Source organism: Artemia franciscana, chromosome 16 (genome assembly GCF_032884065.1).
Source record: "Artemia franciscana chromosome 16, ASM3288406v1, whole genome shotgun sequence".
Lineage (NCBI taxonomy): Eukaryota > Metazoa > Arthropoda > Branchiopoda > Anostraca > Artemiidae > Artemia > Artemia franciscana.
Window position 1 is genome coordinate 3466295 of NC_088878.1, and position 20691 is coordinate 3486985.

The 20691-nt window shown below is 33.8% G+C and overlaps 1 protein-coding gene across 3 annotated transcripts in view; it reads left to right on the forward strand.

The window, feature by feature from the left end:
* Window positions 1–20691, forward strand: part of LOC136036908 (cadherin EGF LAG seven-pass G-type receptor 2-like) — a 183977-nt gene that overhangs the window by 94471 nt on the left and 68815 nt on the right. For all 3 annotated transcript variants that reach the window (XM_065719284.1, XM_065719285.1, XM_065719282.1), the window contains exon 5: window positions 6062–6127. In XM_065719284.1, coding sequence (XP_065575356.1) covers window positions 6062–6127 — 66 coding nt within the window. The remainder of the gene's footprint in view (window positions 1–6061; window positions 6128–20691) is intronic.

Here is a 20691-nt window from a genome sequence, read left to right on the forward strand (position 1 = left end):
TTCACTTATATCTATTTCACTACTTTTCTTTCACATCTTTTTCACTTATATTCGCTCTCAAGAAAAAAGTATCTGCTCATCAGTCCATTTTGAAAACGAGTTTTAAAAAATCAGAATTATTCCGTTTTATTTCCGTATTTCTTATACCTTTCTTCGTGTACACAAACATTCAGTCTCTATAGCACCTAGACCGCTAGAGCAATATTTTATTATTTTTAAATTAGATGTATACTTAGTCCCGTCCATAATAAATTGAACTGGTCAAAAAGAAATAAAAAGTATATCTCCCAAAAAGTCTTTCTAACCCGTTTGGAATTTAAATCTATTGCGGAAATCTGCCCAGCGTTTACAGATTTATCATAAGTGAAAGGTTCGGTGTCAAAGAAAATCAAGACCGTTTTTGTCACTTTCGATGATCCGGTGTAACAGAGCTGAAAATAAATTTTATGATTATTTTCATGAACTGAGACGGAATAACTTCAGCGCAGCGTTCTCACTTCTACGGATTTTCCGTAGATCTACGGAATTTGATGTCTGTCTACGGATAAAAGAACGCAGTTACGGAATCTACGGAAAACCAGTATCCTACTTAAAATGTTATATTCAACCGTTTCTTATAATATCTACCAATGCTATCAATTCTGGTTTTTGGTTTGATGTCATACTCGAATTTTGATACGATCTGATCTGTGACTTTTTTGTCTTTGATACTGGGCATTGGTATTTCTGGGGCTTTGGACAAAATTCCAATATTGTAACTGTGAATGATTAGAATGGAAAGTGGTGCCGGGTTTAGCGGTCTTGAGACTGTTGAGACTTGGAATATTAGACTTTTGTGTCACCTAGTGGCTTACGGAAATGCTACTGAATCCAAAACGCATTCTACAGATTTTCTACGGAAATGTATAAATAGGCCCCCTTCCCAAATTTCGTACCGAAGAAAAATTACTGTGTTAATAGCTAATGTGATGATATTCTTCTTTTTTGACAAAATATGTTGAAGCGGAAAAACGTAAATATTATTCTTTCATTATTATTAGACCTTGGCGCCAGTATAATTTACTGTGCTTACAGATGAAAAAGACATTTCATGTTTTGGTCTCTGAACCAACAGTTTAATATAGAAAAAAAATATGACATTAAGTTTTAAAAAGCGCATTGTGTTCGTGTCAAGGATAAAACCATAGACTGTCTTTACTTTAATCTGCTAGACAGTAAAAGCTATTTTCGCAGATGTCTCGCAAATTAAATATGATTGCTTTTTTAATTGTTTTGGATTCAATTATGCATTCCAATCTGATATAGCTATTGCAATATAGCGAGATCTTAGGTCTAATTGTATTGTTAAGTCGCGCAAATTGCTGTCAGAGAGCACACCAGAGTGTAATCATTTCTGAAAATTATTGCATAAAAAAAAACTAGTTTTTCTAACTGAAAGTAAGGAGCGACATTAAAACTTAAAACGAACAGAAATTACTCCGTATATGAAATGGATTGTCCCCTCCGCAATCCCTCGCTCTTTATACTAAAGCTTTTAATTATTTTAAAAAGCAGAATTGTGGTAAAGAGTCAAACTTTAGCGTAAGGAGCGAAGGATTGCGGAGGGGACAACCCATTTCATGTCACGTCACGCAAATTGCTGTCAGAGAGCACAGCGGAGTGTAATCATTTCTTAAAATTACTATCTCATCTATGGCAACATTTAAGATAGAGTAAATTTATGGGAGTAATCCTCTCTGTCCGTTTAAAGCATATTTGGTAAATATTACGCTGATGAATGCTAAGCAATGGACGCGTTTTTCCCTTTCTTAGAGTGTTATTGCGAGGGGAAGTAGGCTACACAAAATATACTTGAATCTCTGCTGTACGATAGTGCTAATAGCTGTGTGCCTTTATCAAAACAAAATTTCGCTACTGCAGTAAAATCTGTTATGGAGGGTCTTCATCCCTAACAGAAGCAAATTCAGTGTTAGTCATAGCATATATAGTAGGTAACTTCGAATGTTTTTGCATCTCCGGCGCGAACCAGCCCTAATAAATACTTTTCCGAAAAGAAATTTCGCTACTGATGTAAATTTGGTGTGTCAGAGATCTCATTTCCTATGCACATGGGGAGCAATGATCACAACTGTAGGAAGGCTTTTCCTCAACCAAGAAGGGATCCGAAAAGCAGGATCCTTATCTCTACGATAGAGACTATAATTCACAACACTCATCGACTGGAATGCAAATAAGACTAGCTGTTACAGGGGCGTTTCCAGAAATATTCCTTCAGCACCCCAATTCGGGGTAAAGGGGTAGGGGAACTATTTATAGGTGACTTCAAATCTGGTATTGGAATCAGGAATATATCTTGACATTCATTAAAAATTTTAAAACCTTTTCCCAGCTCAAATACCCCCAACGTACATTAGTATCATCCTTTGCAAGGGGTACTAAATTAAGCATTTATATTTGATGGAATTCTTTCAGTTTAACAAAGATGTAAGGCAAAGGAAAAATCCCATTAAACTGCTTTACATGCGTCTGTAACAAAGAGTGTACGGCCATTTTGCAGTTTTTCTTTTCTTTTCCTGATTTAAAATTCAAAAAAATTATTTTTCGCCCTGAAATCCAGCTTTAATATAAGATTTTCAACGGTAATTGTTGTTTACATCTCTGGTGTTTTGAATGCTTTATAAGTCTACCTATGCTACAGCTTCTGTGCCGAGTTTAAAAATCAAAACTTCCGTTAGAATTTACAATTTTCCTCAAATACATTGTCTAAATTGTGATTTTGATTATTCGTGAAAAGGAATCTAATTTATATTTTTCTTGCTATAAAAAGTTTCACAGAGACTAAAATGAAATTTTTTAGCTATTTTTATCAATAATAATTGACCAAAAAGCAATTTTTTAATCCTAGCTAGCAACAGTCTATGGGCCAAGAAAACCCTTTCTTTTTCGGATAACCGGCCAATATGGACTGTTCATGTTGGTCATATGTGCATTATGTCCATATGTTGGGATAGGGTAACTGATTTTCATTAAACCTTGGAAATTGGTATTTTCGATTTTTTTACTTTTAAAGTCTTCGTATGGGCTCAGACTCTTGTACAGAGGATATGCTAACGATAATTGAATGAAATGAAATGAATGAATGAAACGTAATTTTTTATTGCACAGTGTAAAATAACAGAAGATTATCAAAGGAATACACTATAAAGGTTGAAGTATTATATTTTCGACATTTTTTGTGATGTTTCAATAGGATTTATTGTCAAAGAAACAGGTACTTATTAAATGAAGCACTTTAATAATAATACTATAATAATAGTAATATAATTAATAATAGTGAATAGTAATAATATAAATGATAATAGTATAATACGCAAGTACCCAGTTTGTCATATAACGCCGATATTATTAAAAAAAATAAGTCTGAACTATTCATATAGCAGTTTAGCCAGGGGGTGGCTGGTTGCTTCTCTTCGACAAATTCTAAAGTAGGCCAAACAGGCCTACAAATTTAGCCAAATTTAGGCCAAAATTTAGGCCAAACGTTGTTTCTCTCCGATCGGTGCAAAATTTTAAGGGTAAGGAACTGGACCGCGGAGAGCTTAACGAGAACAATAAATTTCGGAAGAAAAAAAGGCAAAAAATTCGAAAAAAACTGACCTGCTTTAAGGCTTCTGGCTATGTAAATACCTCAATTGAAAGTTTTAGAAGGAAGACAGCCTTAATTAAATCAAAATTTAAGGTTTCAAATCTTGTTGTATAGATCCATGACGTCCTTTTATTTATTTATTGATTTAATGGCAACTAGACATAGTTTTTTCAAAATAAATGATCTTAATATGCACTTATTTCAATAAACAGTACACCAAAATATAAAACAAAAAGATTCATTTAGTAAAATGGCGAATAAAATTACGTGTATATTCAAGAGTGTCTTTAGTATAGGGAATGGAATGGCTTCAGCCCTATAGAAGACCACAAATTATACAAGACATTAGAAGGCCAAGATTAATAATCCCCTTCCCCATTAACCTAAAGTTTTATAGCAAAACTTTTGTTAAAAACTTATTGTGCAAACCTATTGTTGATGGAAAACATCGACTGAATATTCATATTTTGTCCAAAATTTTAGTTCTTGAGCAGAAAAACTGCCAAAAAAACTAAAAAAAAACAGCCAAAATTTACTTTTAAAGCGTTTTCCAAAAAAAGAAGCTATTCAAAGCGTAGTAAAGAGCAACATTAAAACCGGAAACAAGCAGTAATAAATTCATGTAACAATTCAAGCTTTAAACGAATAGAAATCGCTAATCAATGAATCGATAAAAATATAAAATAAGCAGAAACCTCTGAAATGTGGTCCTCTCGAAAGAAATTCAGGATTACGAGGTCTTTTGTGGCAGAGGTGGCAGTAAGGGCTGCAAGAGATGAAGCGAATGTGGTATTCATCCACGCAGAAATAAGTTTGGAGCTCTAATCCTGATTTTATGCTATGGATTTCCATTCATATAGTTTTTTCTATAAGAATTGCGTTTATTGTGATGCTGTTCGGTGTAGACGGACGTAGGATGGAAGCACTTGAGATATGGACGCTAGCAGGGGATTAGGGGAGTTACTATAACCCTTTGGAAACAAGAATATATATAAATAACGTATAAAAATGGAAGAGTGAGAAAATTCCCTTTTCAATTCTTTTGAAAACAAAGCTCTTGGTAGTAATTGCCCTTATACCTGTGGCAAATTTCCTTGGCAGCACTCATAACTGGTGGCGAGGAAAACCAGAGATAGGACTTTGAAAATTTGGTTGATGGCATTTAAGTAGGCGAAATACTAAAATTGAACATACAAATCTGTCTAAGCTTTATTGTAACATCAAATAAAAAAAAGCTTTTTTTAACTGAAAGTAAAGTGCAACGTTAGAACTAAAAACTAACAGAAATCATTCTGTATATAAGGGGCAGCTGCCACTTCCTCAACCCCCGCTAAAAAACACACACACACACACTAAAGCAAATCAACGCGCACCGTAATTTTTTTCTGGTAAAAAAACAAAAACAAAACAAAAACAAACAATATTCCTCATTTTTGTAGATAAGGGCTTGACACCTCTTAAGCAGGGCTCTCTAATATCCTGAATCTGATGGTGTGATTATCATTAATATTACTTGACGGTTTGGGGTTGTTTTCCCCCCTTTTAGAAAATTTGGTAAATTTTCTCAGGCTCGTAGTTTTTGATGGAAATCATTAAAGTTGACGAATTTTAAATATGTGGAATCACCACAAAATGCCAATTCTTTTGATGCACTAATTATTATCCAGACCATTTTTTTAGAGCGATGAATCGCTGCTTACTTACAGTTTGCTACCGTAAACTGCTTGATATAATATACGAGCCCTTTGGTTTATATAATTTCAAATATTTTTCCTAAATAGGGGTGCAGAGATGTATTCTGATTGGTCGGAAGAAACATTGCCCTGAAAAATGCTTGTTTTTGTCCTACAATGCAAGTTTTAAGTCGTAGAGCAAGATTTTCTAAAAGATGGCAGCCAGAAGGTGATTAGTCCCCGAAACGTACCTCACTGGTGAAAACTTGTTATATTCCATTCCAAATATTTATGTTATTCCTATTTCAACTACACCTGCATTCAATTTTTTCATCTTACATTCAAGTTTTTATATCTTACATAACAATTCCAAGCATTAATGTATAGTATTCTAACACATTTTTTTTTAATTTTTATTTTCTTTTTTAATATTTTTTTTTAATACTTGTTTTCGTATGTTACACAACAGTTCCAGACATTAATGTATAATATGCTGATACTTTTTTTCTAATACTTCTTTCTAATGCTTGTTTTCATATCTTACACAACAGGTACAAGCGTTAATGTATAATATACTAGTAATTTTCTTTCTAATAGTTTTCATAATTTACACAACAATTCCAAACATTAAGATATAATATTCTAACATTTTTGCTCTAATACTTTATTCTAATATACTGTTTTGATGCTATTCTAATGCTCGTTTCTTGGGCCAAATTAATATTTTTCTTATGCTTTTTAGGGGCTGAAGGGCCCATCATCTGTAAGCATTTCGGTAATATGTGACAAACTGGATAGCAGTGATCCGGTAAGTATATTTATGTACTCTGGAGTTGTTCGTTTTGAGTAAGGAGGGGAAGAAAAATTTATATTATTGGATTCATTAGTTTCAGATCTATCCACTCACTAAGTCGGAATTACAATGTTAGTTAGATATTTTCTTAGAGATTGATCTAAATATGCTTTGAAAACTGGATATTTTCCAATTTTTGTATGTTTTCGCCTACTTTCAACATATTTCTCAATCTAAATGAACAATTAAAGCAAAATTTAAAGATTACAATTTGGTAGAAGCTTTAGATTAATTCCAAGTTATCGAATGTCAGGCAGGCCGCATAGCCTGTAATGTTTCTAACTAGTTTTGATTTTTTTTACAGCCACAAACCGAAGACCTCTCCCCCTCCACCCCCAAAAATCTTGAAATTTAAATAGCTCGAAATTGCTCAAAACACCCCTGATTTGTTGACCTTGTTCTGGATATGTGTTTGCTCCTCACTGAGCTAGAATTAAAATTTTACTTACTCTCTTTTAGAGAATGATTTAAACTTGCTTGAAAGATTGAAAATTTTCTAATTTTTGTTTTTCTTTCATCTATTTTCAATATGTTTCTTAATTTAAAAAAAAGACAAAGTAAATTTGGTAGAGTGATTCAACTAAATCCCAGTTATCAAATGGCTGGAAAGTTCTCCCTTCACTACCGGAAGACTACAGATAAGCAATATGTATCAAAAATTCCCCCAAGGAGCACAACCCGGTCGTTCTAAAATGGAAACCTGGTCATTTCGAAAAGATTTAATTTAGGATTTCACTATGATTTAAAAATTTATTTATATTTTCTCAAACCACTGGTATGGCATATAATTTAATCGCAAACATCAAAGGCAAGACGAATGTGGACAGTAGATTTGTAAAGTAGAGATTTATCGATCTTGCATTTATTTCTGTCATTTTTCTCTGTTTACCTCTCACAAGAAAAACGGTATTTTCCAATATAAATTTTTGAACACCTTTGTTTATTTGCATTTTCATACCAATAGATTGATTAGTTTCGGATCCATTCGTTTAAACTAGGATATTATTTAAATTTTTCTTAGACAATGATCTTAACTTGTTTTAAAAAATAGAAAGAACGTCTGTTTTCCAGCAATAGTCAACTAATTTTCGAGATATTTTGTAATCTAAAAAAGATTCAGCCTGAATATATATATATATATATATATATATGATATATATATATATATATATATATATATATATATATATATATATATATATATATATATATATATATATATATATATATATAATTATGCAGATGGGTACTGCTGAATCTTAGCTACCGAATGATTAAATTGTTGTTGTTTTTTTAGTTCAAGTGTTTTTGTATCATTGGATTCATTACTTTTAGATCTATCCATTTACTACCCCGGAATTATAATATTTACATGCAATATAGACTTGGGTTTGCTCCATGGCCACAATTGTTTGTTTTCTTTCTAATTTTTTTTCTCATATCTTTTTTGAGGACAAGGGTATTTTCAAAGAAAATATAAAAAAGGTTTTTTTCAACATCTAAAAGGAGCAAACACCATCAGCAAAACGGAAGCCGTTTTTAGGGTTAAACTAAAATCCCTATGTTTAAATGAGGTGATTGTTTGGGAGAAGATGATTGTTTATTACCAATACTATTGCTATTATTATTATTATTATTATTTGTTTAAGAAGTGAAACTAATTTATTTCTGTAAATAATTATTTCTGCTGCTCAAGTAGAAAACAGTATTTCAGTTTCGGATGCTGCTGGCTGTTTAGTCAACATGAACAGGGTTGAGAAGTGCGCAAAAAAAGAGATCTATTTGATTATTAACAACTCTGAGAAAATTGATAATTTTCAGTGCAGTTAAGTTTGTATTAGTCTTGCTTAGACAAGGTACCCTGGGAAAATGAAAAATATAATTGTTACTTTCATTATGCTGTCCTGAAAAATACTTTATGGTGTTTGTTTTTACTCTTAATTTTTGTGCAAAAAGGTTTACAAATAAATTATAGTTGCTTCTGGTCAAGAATTGGAGTAATTACGGGCTTATACTATCACTGTCAGAATATTTGACGTTCAGACGATGTTACTTGTCCAATGTTGTGTTGATGAGTGCAACGTAAGTGTAAATCTACCAAGCCAAAAATTGGGGAGAGAATGGATTTTTTTTTTCGTCTGATGACATATCATAGGCACACAGATTCAGATTCATTTATTCAAAATTTCATATTCATCAAAATCTTCGACTTGCCCAAATGGAGAGAAAAGCTCGACTACTGGGAAAAACTTATAAACAAAAATTAACAATCCTCATTGATACAGAACAAACAAAAATGAACCACTATTTCAAAAAAAAATTATCTTTAATGAGGGTATTTCAGGTGGAGTAAGTGGAGTGAGGCCAAAATACAAAAAAAAAAAAATTAACAACCATTCTTGCAAGCAGATTCCATTTATATAACTTTTTAATCGTCTGTTGAAAGATCCTTTTGGTAACTCAACAAATTTATTTAATGAATATTTGTTGGCTATTGGTAGGATCATATACCGGAGGTTGAAACGGGATCTGTCATTTTTCACCAGAGGTAGTTTATACGGGTTAACACATCTAGTTATCAGTGAATTTTGATGTTTGGATAGTAGTCTCTGGTCAAAAAAAATATTTACATGCTGAATCTTAAAAAAACACTAAATAATAGCAGATGAAATTTCTGTGTAAGAGTCATTATGTCTAGAAACAGGTAAGAAGTAGCCTACATGTTTCAGAGTGGATATCTGTACTCCTCGGGTGTTGCAAAAACTTATCTAGAATTCGAATAGCTTTATTTTGTAGGGTTTGTAGTGGTTTAATATGTGATGTAAAAGTCAGCAAAAATGTAGCTGAGCAATATGGGAGGTGTGCATCAATTAGGCAAAAATATAGGATTCTTAGAACCTTATATGAAAATAGAAATTTTAGTCGGTGGAGCATAACTATATTTCTTGATAATTTTAGTCTCAACAACGAAATATGTGTTTTAAAATTCATGGTAGGGTCAAAAACGATACCTAAATATTTTGCTGTGTATACTCTTTTGATTTCATGATTATTATCAATGGTAATTTTATTCAGAGAAAGATTTTTCAACTTTTGATTTGATCTTCCATAAATAATAAATTCTGTTTTATCAAAATTAGGGACAAGTTTGTTAATTTGGAACCAATTTGTGATGGATTTGCAACTTCCATCAGTTTTTCTTTCAGTGCATCTAATGTTGGTGCTTTTAAACTTGCTGCAGTATCATCTGCAAACATAATTGTTAATGCATGTTCAGGATTAGATCTAGGGAGATCATTTATATATATTAAAAATAATAAGGTCCTAAAATTGAACCTTGCGGTACACCGATATTAATATTCGATGTCTCAGACGAATATTCACCATCAATATCCGCCACAAACCTTCGATTGTGTAAATATGATTTAATTAACTTTAAAGGTACTCCTCTTATTCCCGTATTTTCAAGTTTTTTAAATAGAATTTCGTGATTTAAAGTGTCGAAAGCTTTCTTAATATCAAAAAACAATGTAGCTGCTAAACAATCATCATCTAAAGCATCATTAATGGAAATATGTGCTGCGACGACGGCATCTTCTGTCGATCTATCTTTTAAAAAGCCAAACTGGAACTTCGAAAAAAAATTATCTTTTCCAGAAATGATGTAAGTCTATATTTCATAGAGTCAGTGGCGAAAGGAGTGCAATAGGACGATAATTATTAGGATCTTGATCCTCACCTTTTTTAAATATAGGGATTATTTAGCCTTTTTCAGAAGATCAGGGAAGACACCATTTTTTATGCTCGTATTGATAACATGTGTAAGAGGTTCACATATTACTCCTGATATTTTCTTTAAAAGATTTGTCGATATATCATCTACTGAAGCCGAATTTCCTCTCTTTAAATCACTAATAGCTTTTTGGTATTCATCAAATGATACTGGTAGCATATACAATGATTTATCTTCGTTTTGGGGCAAAAATCGTGTATAGTCTGATGACTCATCCAAAAGATCTGTAACCAATTCTTCACCAATTTTACTGAAATGCTTAGCAAATAATTCTGCGATATCCTTTTTTTCAATTGCTTCATTAGCGTCATTTCCATTATTAAGAAAAGTAGGTGTCGCTCTTGGTTTATTTTTATTTAATTTCTCACGCAAGATTTCCCACGCAGAGTAAGAAGAGAGTATACTCCCCCTCGGAGACCAGAAATCACACACACATGCACATACACCAAAATGAAGCTTGGTTGTATTCGGGCAACATATGACCCTTTCCCAGCATCAATATCTAACACCAATATGTGTTAGTGGAAGTGACGTCAAATAACGAAAATTTTGAATGAGAGAATAATGTACTTTTCAAAATACAGAGGGATGAGGGCAGATTCGTCCTTTTTTTAATTTCTCAAGTGAAAATACTAAAAACGCATTTTTCAATGAAAATACCCCCCCCCCCCAAAGGATTGTCCAAAATATAATGGGCACATGCCCTCTCCTGCCCCCACTTACATCTTCAAGTCATTAGGCCCAGGTTTTGGACCAAAGGGTCAAAAATACAAAACAAATTGAAAAAAAATTATTTTTTAGCCCAAAATTGCGCCTAGAAAAGGGATTTTTTTTTTCTAACGGCCAGAGCCTTACATTCGTAAGACCCTAGGCAAAGAGGACCCCGTTCCAAAAAAGTGAGAAGAATTGTTTTGTCCAAAAATAGGGTCCAAAAAAGAATCATTTGAAAGATGGTAAGATTGAAATAAAATAAGAGCACAATAATTTTGAAATAACGACTTCTGATTATTTTTATTTGCATAGTTTCCTATTATTCTTCTGTTTACATAATCTCTATTCAGTTATTGTTTTGTTATTTTTATGATTCTTCATTAATTTTTTTAATTATTAAAAAGGAGAACATTCTACATCAAGCGGCTGCTTTCTTCTATTTAATTTCGCCTTCTTCTGTTTGTGATCTGACCAGGGTTGACATATGCATAGGAGAACAGATTTTAAAATCTTCTTGGGCGGCTGACGCTGGGTCTCCATCTTCTGACCCCCGAAGGGTTGTTGCAGCCACTTATTTAGAGCAACACAATAATTTCTTTTGTTCAGTGGTGGAACTAGAAGTGATTGATTCACTATGAAAACAAAGGTTATATTTATCCCGCAAACGGTGCTTTTGAAATTTTCTGCCTCTGAGGAATAATTATGTTACCAGATCTTTTTTACACTGTATTGCATTGAAATTTCCGATAATAAAGTTAATTAGCAAGAAACTTAATTAGATTAACTTTCTCCGTTAAACCAAGTTGGTTTCCTTACTTCCGTCCATAAATTATTTCGTAAATTTGGAATATTACGGACTTATTAACAATTTAGCAATACTTAAGTTTTGATGCTGGAAACTCAGTTTTAATGGCCATAGGACTTTACTGTGCTATGTGCTGTACAGGCCATAGTTGTGGAATAGGCCATAGGACTTTACTATGGCCTGTTGCACAAACTAATGAAATGGAAAAGATGGGAACCTCAAAGGAACCAGAAAACTTCAAACTGTTTAGGGTTTTTTCCTAGCAACGTCTTATTCATCGTGCTACAGCAATATTAAGTCTACTGTACACATTTATAAGATCCGAAGCCTAGATCGAACTAATAGCAAATTTAGGTAAAATTCTAGTTAATTAACTTCTTGCCATCTCAGAAAGGGTTTAGGTTAGGAAAAATGAAACTTTCAGGGATGAATCTACAGACTAAAGTATGTCCCGGGAAGGTATTTTGAAGCAACTACATCCACTCCTTCTCCCTCTAGAGGGCCCTGACCTTTGATGACCTTTAAAAATATGTGTGTTATAAAAGTGAAACCTTGCAAAATAGATCTTCTGCTTAATTGATTTACAACAAAATTGTTTTCAGCTTCATAACTCAGCTCAATTCCATTTTATAAGGTTTTAAAGATATGCAAATACATTTCCTAAATTTTGAAAGAAAACATTGGTATGGCTCAAAATTCTACTCAAATAACAGGAATTGCATTTTTAGAACTAAAGGCAGAGAAAAAGCAACTAGTAACTGAAAATTAAGGTAAAATGTTGTTTTGTAAAAATTTCAATTGGTATAGAGACCTGTCATGTAGGCAAATTTCAGGGCCCTCTAGAAGGAGAAGGAGTGGAGGTGGGTATTTTAAAAAGCCTTCCCGGGACATACTTTAGCCTGTAGACCCATTCCTGAAAGTTTTGTTTTCCTAACCTAAACCCTTTCCAAGATAGCAAGAAGACAATTAACTAGAATTTTACCGCAAATTTATATAACATATACCAATTAAAAAATTAGCCTCAGCTTCGAAAAAGTTTTAATTATAGTTTATCAGCCTGAAAGAGCCTCTTCAAAGAACCTTTGTATTGTCAATAATCCTCTACGTTTATCGCTTCTTAGTATGTTGGCCTGGATCCGGTGCCACGCACGATCTCACTCTTTGCGGTTTCCTTGTTGGTATCATTTTATTAGAAACATTTCCCGGTGCTATCTGTATCACCATCGTCTTCAAGGTCATTGCCAAACCTTACAAACCCCCTGAATGCAAGTCCTTCTGAGTTGAGGGACTTCGTAATGTCGCCTTATCGTCCAGAAGGTTCGTCTCTACACACTAGTCTTATTTAACTCGTTCTTCGCCTTCTTGCTTTGGTGGAATAAATCGGCTTCTATTGAAACAGGTGTTTTTTCCGACATTTTGTCTCACATTCTTACAGTGCTCTGGTCTTTGATGTCTTCAAGACACTGACTTGCAACTTGTTTCGTATAAATAACTTTAAAGCTTTATTTTATTTCTACCGTTTGTTTACTATGAAGCTATTTTGGAAGTCGGTTCTGGTGACGTAGGTATTCCATTTTTTCACGCAATGTTGTCCACGAGTATATCGTGTGCTTAATCCTTATTTTCATCTCTTTATTGAGGCTGGTTAATCACGATCATACAATGTTTAATACAGGGGTGTCGTTTTTTTGGGGGGGCAGTTCCCCCTTAATAATGTGAAGATGGACCCCGCTTGGGTACTTATCGGTTGCATAATAAACACTCTGGAAGTTAAATTCGATTAATGCTAATGAAATGAAACAAAATATGATGAATATATAATAGTTTAGAAACAAATTTGGGCTATATATTTGCACATTGGGGGGGGGGTAAAGCACAGCATATATTAAATACGTAAATTAACCATTGCTGTTGCTAATATATAGCCCAAATTTGTTTGCATAAACCAAACCAAAATACAAACTAAATACTTATATAAAATATAGCTATAATTTATTTTGCAACCAAACCAAAGCTAATTTTGTGGTATGAAGAAGTTGCTTGACCATTTTCTTGTGTCATGCTCGCATCATTCGCGATCGAAATTGTACAATGTCCGTTAAATAACCGATAAGTACCCCGCTTGCCCCCTCCCCCAATAAAAATGCTAGAGATTCACCCCTGGTCTAATACCATGCAAGATCTTCGGTTTGGCACATCATTAATGAACTACATATATCTTTGAAGCATAATGTTACTTATTGGCGTGCTGATCCTTTAGAGCTCGAGTTTCATATTTTTTGTTTGTTTTGTTTCAAGCGAAACAGCAACAACACCTCTCCTCGTAAGTTTTTGACAAAAATTTTTCTTCTTAGAATTTTGAAGTCAGTTGTTACTGACTATCAAAAGTTTGGTTCATTTAGTTCTTGAGCATACTGGGTTGCATTTTCTTGAGTGACTGAATTACTATGTTTTTATCCTAGCACTGCTTCAACGTCTTCAGAAAGCACTCTTTGATGTCTTTTAGTTCAGTGTCTATTATTCTCTTTAATGAAAATCAATTAAAAAAAAAATCCCAAAAAGAAGTGTTCTAAAGAAAAGTAAAGGCCATATTAAACTTAAGATCAAAGAAATGGAAACCTACAATAACTCAAACTTGAAACAACCAGAAATTACTATTAAAGAATAAATGAAACCCAAAACGAACAGAAATTAAATAAACAATCAAAAGAAAAAACATACACCAGGTACTAATATAATTGAATCAATAAATCTCAAAATGAGTAAAGCTTAAGTTGAATATGCAAATCAAGCTTAAAACGAACAAAAATATTTTGCTATTGAGGCCTAAATGAAACCCAAAGCGAACAGAAATTAAATAAACAATCATAACTAACAAACAAACAATAGTTAATAATATAAATAGTATATAAATCTTAAACCGAGTGAAACTTAAATTGAATATGCAAATTCAGCTTGAAACGAACAAAAATCTTTACAAAGAAGAGTTTGGGTTTTGACTCCTTCTTTCACTTAAACTTACTGCGTCATTGGCGCTTTACTGAAAACTATCTGTGTCTTGAACAGTCTTGAAAAGTACAAATAAAATTAAACTGAATGTTTGGTATATAATACTATTAATTGTCGAAGATTTTATTTCACTGTGATTTTTATTTTCATTTTCAATGCTGCAATAACTGGAAAAGAAAATATTTTTAATGTAATTCGTTTTCAATGAAGCACCAATGACGTAGAAAGGTTTAGATTTTTACAGTTAGGGAAGGGGGCAGTATCCAAACTCTTGTTTCCAGTGAATCTATATTTGTCTTGAATAGTCTTGGAAAGAACTAATAAAATTAAACTAAATATTGGATAGATAATGATATTAATTGCCAAAAGCTCATCAATAAAAAATTTAATTTTATTGTAATTTCTTTGTTTATTTTCAATGTTGTAATAAGTACAAAAGAAAATATTTTTAATATAATTCATTTTCAGTAAAGCTCAAATGACACAGTATGTTTTAGACTTTTACAGTCAAAGAAGGAGGCAAAACCCAAACTCTTCTTTGTAGAGATTGTTATGGGGTGTGGGGAGGGGGCTAGTTGCCCTCTGATTAACTTTGACTCTTAAAAAGAGTACTAAACTTCCGATTTCCGATCGAATGAGCCCCCTCGGAAGTTTATGTGACGACTCCTTCCATATGAAGTGCCTCTGGGAAAAAAAAACAACAAAAACGTTGGAGCCACATGACCTTTACTATAGGCAACGCCATAGCGTTGTCTCTGAAAAGTGAACTAGAACTTTCACTTTCCAAACCAATGAGCCCTCTCTGAAGTTTATACGAGCATCCCTTCCATAAGATCCATGTATGCCCATAGGGCATAACTGACAACGTTTGCCCCTGGACTCTGGCTGCTTGTGTCGACACCAGAGTTTTTGTTATCTGACTTTTTAACTATTTTCAACATAAATAATTAACTATTTATCTCAAAATTTATCTGATGCATTTGGAGAAGGGGGGGCTAGTGGCCCTCTGGTCTCTTTTGACTCTTAAAAGTGAACTAGAACTTTCACTTTCCAAACAAATGAGCCTTCTCTGAAGTTTACGAGCATCCCTTCCATAAGAACCATATAACCCCCAGGCAACAACTTAAAACGCCTGCCCCCGGGCCCTGGGAGGTTGTTTTGACACCAGAGGTTTTGTTATCTAACCTTTTAACTATCTTTAACAAAATGGTTATCTTAAATTTTTTATCGGATATGTTTGGGGAATAAAGGGCGTAGATGGGGGGATGGGCAGTTGCCCTCTGATCACTTTAGCTCTGAAACGGGAAGTAGAACTTCAATTTCCAGTCAAATGAGCCCTCTCTGAATTTATTACGGTAATCCCTTCTATAAGAACCATATTTGCCCTCGGGGCATAATTTCCAACGCTTGCCTCCGGTCCTGGGGAGTTGTGTTGAACCCGGAGTTTTTGTGATATGATATTCGAACTATTTTTAACAAAATGGCTACCTCAAAATTTTTATCGGATGTATTTGAGGAAAAAAGGGCGTGGGGGGGGGGGCTCTGACTCTTACAGAGGGCATCATAACTCTCGATTTCCAATCGAATGAGCCCCCTTTGAAGTTTATACGACAACCTCTTCAATATGAAGTGCCTCTGAAAAAAACAACAACATTGGAGCCATATGGCCTTTGCTATAGGCAACCGTATAGCGTTGCCTCTGATGTATGATCTACCTATTTTCTTTTCTTTTTAAATATTGAAGATAATGTTAGCTATAATGTTATATAGCTAATAATGTAATAATGTTATATGACTAATAATGTTAGATAATGTTAGCTTGAAGATAATGTTAGCAATATCCCATTTTTAGTCCGGATTTTTGCGGTCTCTTTAACCTCAAGTTTCTTTCATTTACGACTTTTTTATGTTTTGCCATTGCAGTATAAGAACACTCAAAAATGAAAGTCACTATAAAACATTTGTTTTTCGCTCCAGTACATGTTTCTCACAAATTGGACCTGGAATGACTGAAGGAGATGCACAAAACTAAATACAAACATGATTTCAGGCAGGGTTGCCGCCCCTAGTGATTTAGTTTTTTTTTATAGCACTAGATTATTGAAGAAAATCACTAAATTAACCGAAGATTCACTAAAATCTAGTAATTTTTCCACCGGGTGGCCACTCTGGTCTCAGGTTGAGAATCAAACAGTTCGTGGTAACGAACTATAGTAAGGAGCGACCCGGCTCAATAGAAACCAAAACTCTAAAAGATGGAATTTTGATACCAATAGCTACATCAAAAGAATCGCATTTTAATGCTGATTTTAAATATATAAGTTTCATCAAGTTTAGTCTTACGCAAAAAAAGTTACGAGCCTGAGAAAATTTGTGTGATTTTAGAAAATAGGGAAACACCCCCTAAAAAGTCATAGAATTTTAACGAAAATTACACCACCAGATTCAACGTATCAGAGAACCCTACTGTAAAAGTTTCAAGCTCCTATCTACAAAAATGTGGAATTTTGTGTTTTTTGCCAGAAGGCAGATCACGGATGCGTGTTTATTTATTTTTTTTTTCCAGGGGTGATCGTATCGACCCAGTTGCCCTAGAATGTTGTGAGAGGGCTCATTATAACGGAAATGGAAAGTTCGAGTGCCCTTTTTAAGTGACCAAAAAAATAGGAGAGCACCTAGGCCCCCTTCCACGCTAATTATTTTCCCAAAGTCAACGGATCAAAATTCTGAGATAGCCATTTTATTCAGCATAGTCGAAAAACCTTATAACTATGTCTTTGGGGACGACTTACTCCTCCACAGTCCCCCTGGGAGGGGCTACAAGTTACAAACTTTGACCGGTGCTTACATATAGTAATGGTTATTGGGAAGTGTACAGGTGTTTTCAGAAGGATTTTTTGGTTGGGGGAGGGGTTTAAAAGAGGGAGATATACTGGGGGAACTTTCCATCGAGGAATTTGTCATGGGGGAAGAAAATTTCCATGAAGGGAGCGCAGGATTTACTAGCATTATTTAAAAAAAAAACAATGAAAAAATAAATATGAAAAAGGTTTTTTCAGCTGGAAGTAAGGAGCAGCATTAAAACTTAAAACGAACAGAAATTATTACCCATATGAGGGGCTCACCTCCTCCTAATACCTCGCTCTTTACGCTAAAGTATTTTTAGTAATGTCAACTATTTATTCTACGGCTTTTGTGATTCAGGGGTCATTCTTAATGAATTGGGCCAAAATTTAAGATTTAGTGTAAAGAGAGAGGTACTGACGAGAGGGCAAACCCTCTCATATGTGTAATAAAAACATGAGAATAAAAAATTCTTTACGTAAGCTAGTTTATAAGTTACGTATATCTTTTACTAATAAAAAGATTTGTAAAAAATTAAAAGTTCTAGTTGCCTTTTTTATTAAAAAAAATTGGAGGGCAACTAGGCTTCCTCCCCCGCTCTTTTTTTCTCAAAATCATTTGATCAAAATTATGAGAAAGCCATTTAGCCCCCCCCCAAAAAAAAATATGCAAATTTCGTTATAATTATTTCTCTGCGAAGAGCCAAAATCAAAACATGCATTGATTCAAAAACGTTCAGAAATTAAATAAAAAAAACAAGTTTTTTCAACTGAAAGTAAGGAGCGACATTAAAACTTAAAACGAACAGAAATTACTTCGTATATGAAAGGGGCTGCTTCCTCATCAACGCCGCGCTCTTTACGCTAAAGTTTTTTTTTACTGTTTTGAAAAGAAGAGTTGGAAGAAAGAGTCAAACTTTAGCGTAAAGAGCGGGGCGCTGATGAGGAAGCAGCCCCTTTCATATACGAAGTAATTTCTGCTCGTTTTAAGTTTTAATGTCGCTCCTTACTTTCAGTTGAAAAAACTTGTTTTTTTTATTTAATGAATATTAAGATCACATGTTGCTTGCCAGGCCCTGTTTCTGCTTCTTTTGAATGGTATGTTTCCTGGTACTGGTTTTAATCAATAGCCTCTATGCGCACTTTTGACAGTCACAGGTAGCAACATGAACGATAGTTGCGCAAAGAACAGAGGAAGTTTTATCTTAACGATTGATTGATTTATGGACTTGACTTCGATATACAGAGGCGTGGTGTCAAGCCAAACAAGCTAAAGTTCGAAATATCGAGGTTTTCCTTGTCAGAGCTTCAAAACAACAAAAATGTATAAATCTAATTGTATTGACCAATAATGTAAATAATTTAACTGTTTCTTTAATTTTATAGGTATTTATGAGAAAAAAAACAAAGCGTTTTTTTCCGAGGAATCTTAGGGTTTGGGGGTTTGGTGCCTTCAAATGCTTTCTAAGGAGAGTAAAAGTTTGAATGATGTTTGTGATAAAAACGTTTATTTATTCCACATTTTTAAAAGTTGCGCGTTGTATACAACTTTGGCTTTTTAGCTGGGAAGAAATGCCCTTTTATATCCCCTAGATTACGTCAACGTAATCTAGGGTATATAAAAAAAAATATATGAATGCACAAAAAAAATGTACTTTTAGGCCGTAGCTTTTCGTCGATTATTTACAGTTCCTTAGTCTAATTTTAGGGAGGTGGAATTCCTCCACATCCTTCGTCTTTATATATGCATGTAAACAAAATACATGTAAATATAAATATTGCATATATAAATAAATATAAATGCCTTTTCACAGCCTAATGAATCATCTACGTGATTCATTAGTATACTCTTCGCTAATTACCTGCTTTTTGTCATTGATCAGCCAAGGAACATAAGACAGATTGTTATGACACCACTACTCATTCGTAACTAATTACCATGGCGTAATTCAAGTTGAACTGAATCTATCGTCGTATAAGTAATAATAGCGTTGTTTTTCAAAAGTAATCAAATATCCTTTAACCCAAATCCCTTTTTGGTTTTCTCCCTCACTCCCCTGTCATATCTCTCTCTCTCTCCACTCCTCACTCTCTCTCTCTCTCCCTCTCAGCCTGATATGTTTTCATTATATCCATGCTTGGGGAAGAGGCTGAAATGGCAGATCCTATTTGATATTGGCCAGATTAAACCATTAAAAAAATAGCCTAAAAATGGCCCTTTTCGTGTTTTGAAAACTACATAACAAGGTCAAGCCATCTGCCTCCCCCATGTAGTTGTACATAAGACCCACGGCACAAGTTTGCAGTCATTTTGTACCGATTTTCGAGGAGTCTCTAGCACCTGTGAATTTTGTTTTTTTATGTAAACATTTTCCTCAAAAAGGTACATCGAATGTGTTTTTTTAGTCAAACGCAAGCTGGACTTACCATAAAGAGCGAGAGTTAATTTTCAGGTTGACATCTATTCATTTTACCCCTCTCGCTAGATTTTTGCCCTCCTCTCCTAGATTCGAAAAAATGCCTTTCGGGGCATTTTCATTGTAAAATGATTTATTTGTATTTTCGTTGAAAAATTTGAATTTTTACTACAAATCCCCCCCCCCCTACATTTTCATGAATTGACGCTACTATATAGCCAAATTACTTAGGTAGCTTTTTCCAAATATAAAATATGTTTTTATTCAGAAACGTATCTATCGAATAAAGAAGTGTAAGATACTGACTGGGGCCGATCCAATGATACAATAACTTTTTCCAAAATCGCACGTTAGGAATAGGTCTTAAAGTATTGTTCCTGTCAGCTTGTTTCCGACGCCAAGAGTCTTTTTGATATATGGGCCTATTTTTTCCTCAATTTCGACAATTGTTAATCTGATAATTAAAAATATACTTTTGACCTGCAAACGGTAAAAAAGACCAAGTAATAAAACACTGGAAACGATGATTTCCTGGAAAATATTTTCCAGTGTTTCATGGGGCATTAAGGTTTGTGTTACCTATGTAAGTTTTTGGTATTCTATTTTTGTGCAGTTTCAGTGTTAGATGACAATTTTGCTATTACTTTATGGAGGAGATTGAGCCTTTTCAATTTACTGGGTATCATTTTAACGATCTGCTTTCCGCTTTTTAGAATGAAAAATCGGTCAGAAACATGCCAATATACAGAAATTTTCCAGTTCTGAGAGATTCTTACATCACTCCCTTAGAAAAGCAATATGATAATCCTGGCTCGGCGAATGGATAGGTACCAAGACTAAATATTTCAATGCAATAAGCACCAGGCTATAGCTGTAGCCTTGTCGTATAGTAGCGTGTTTCAGAGGGAACACAAACCTTAAACATCCCATATTTTCTACGG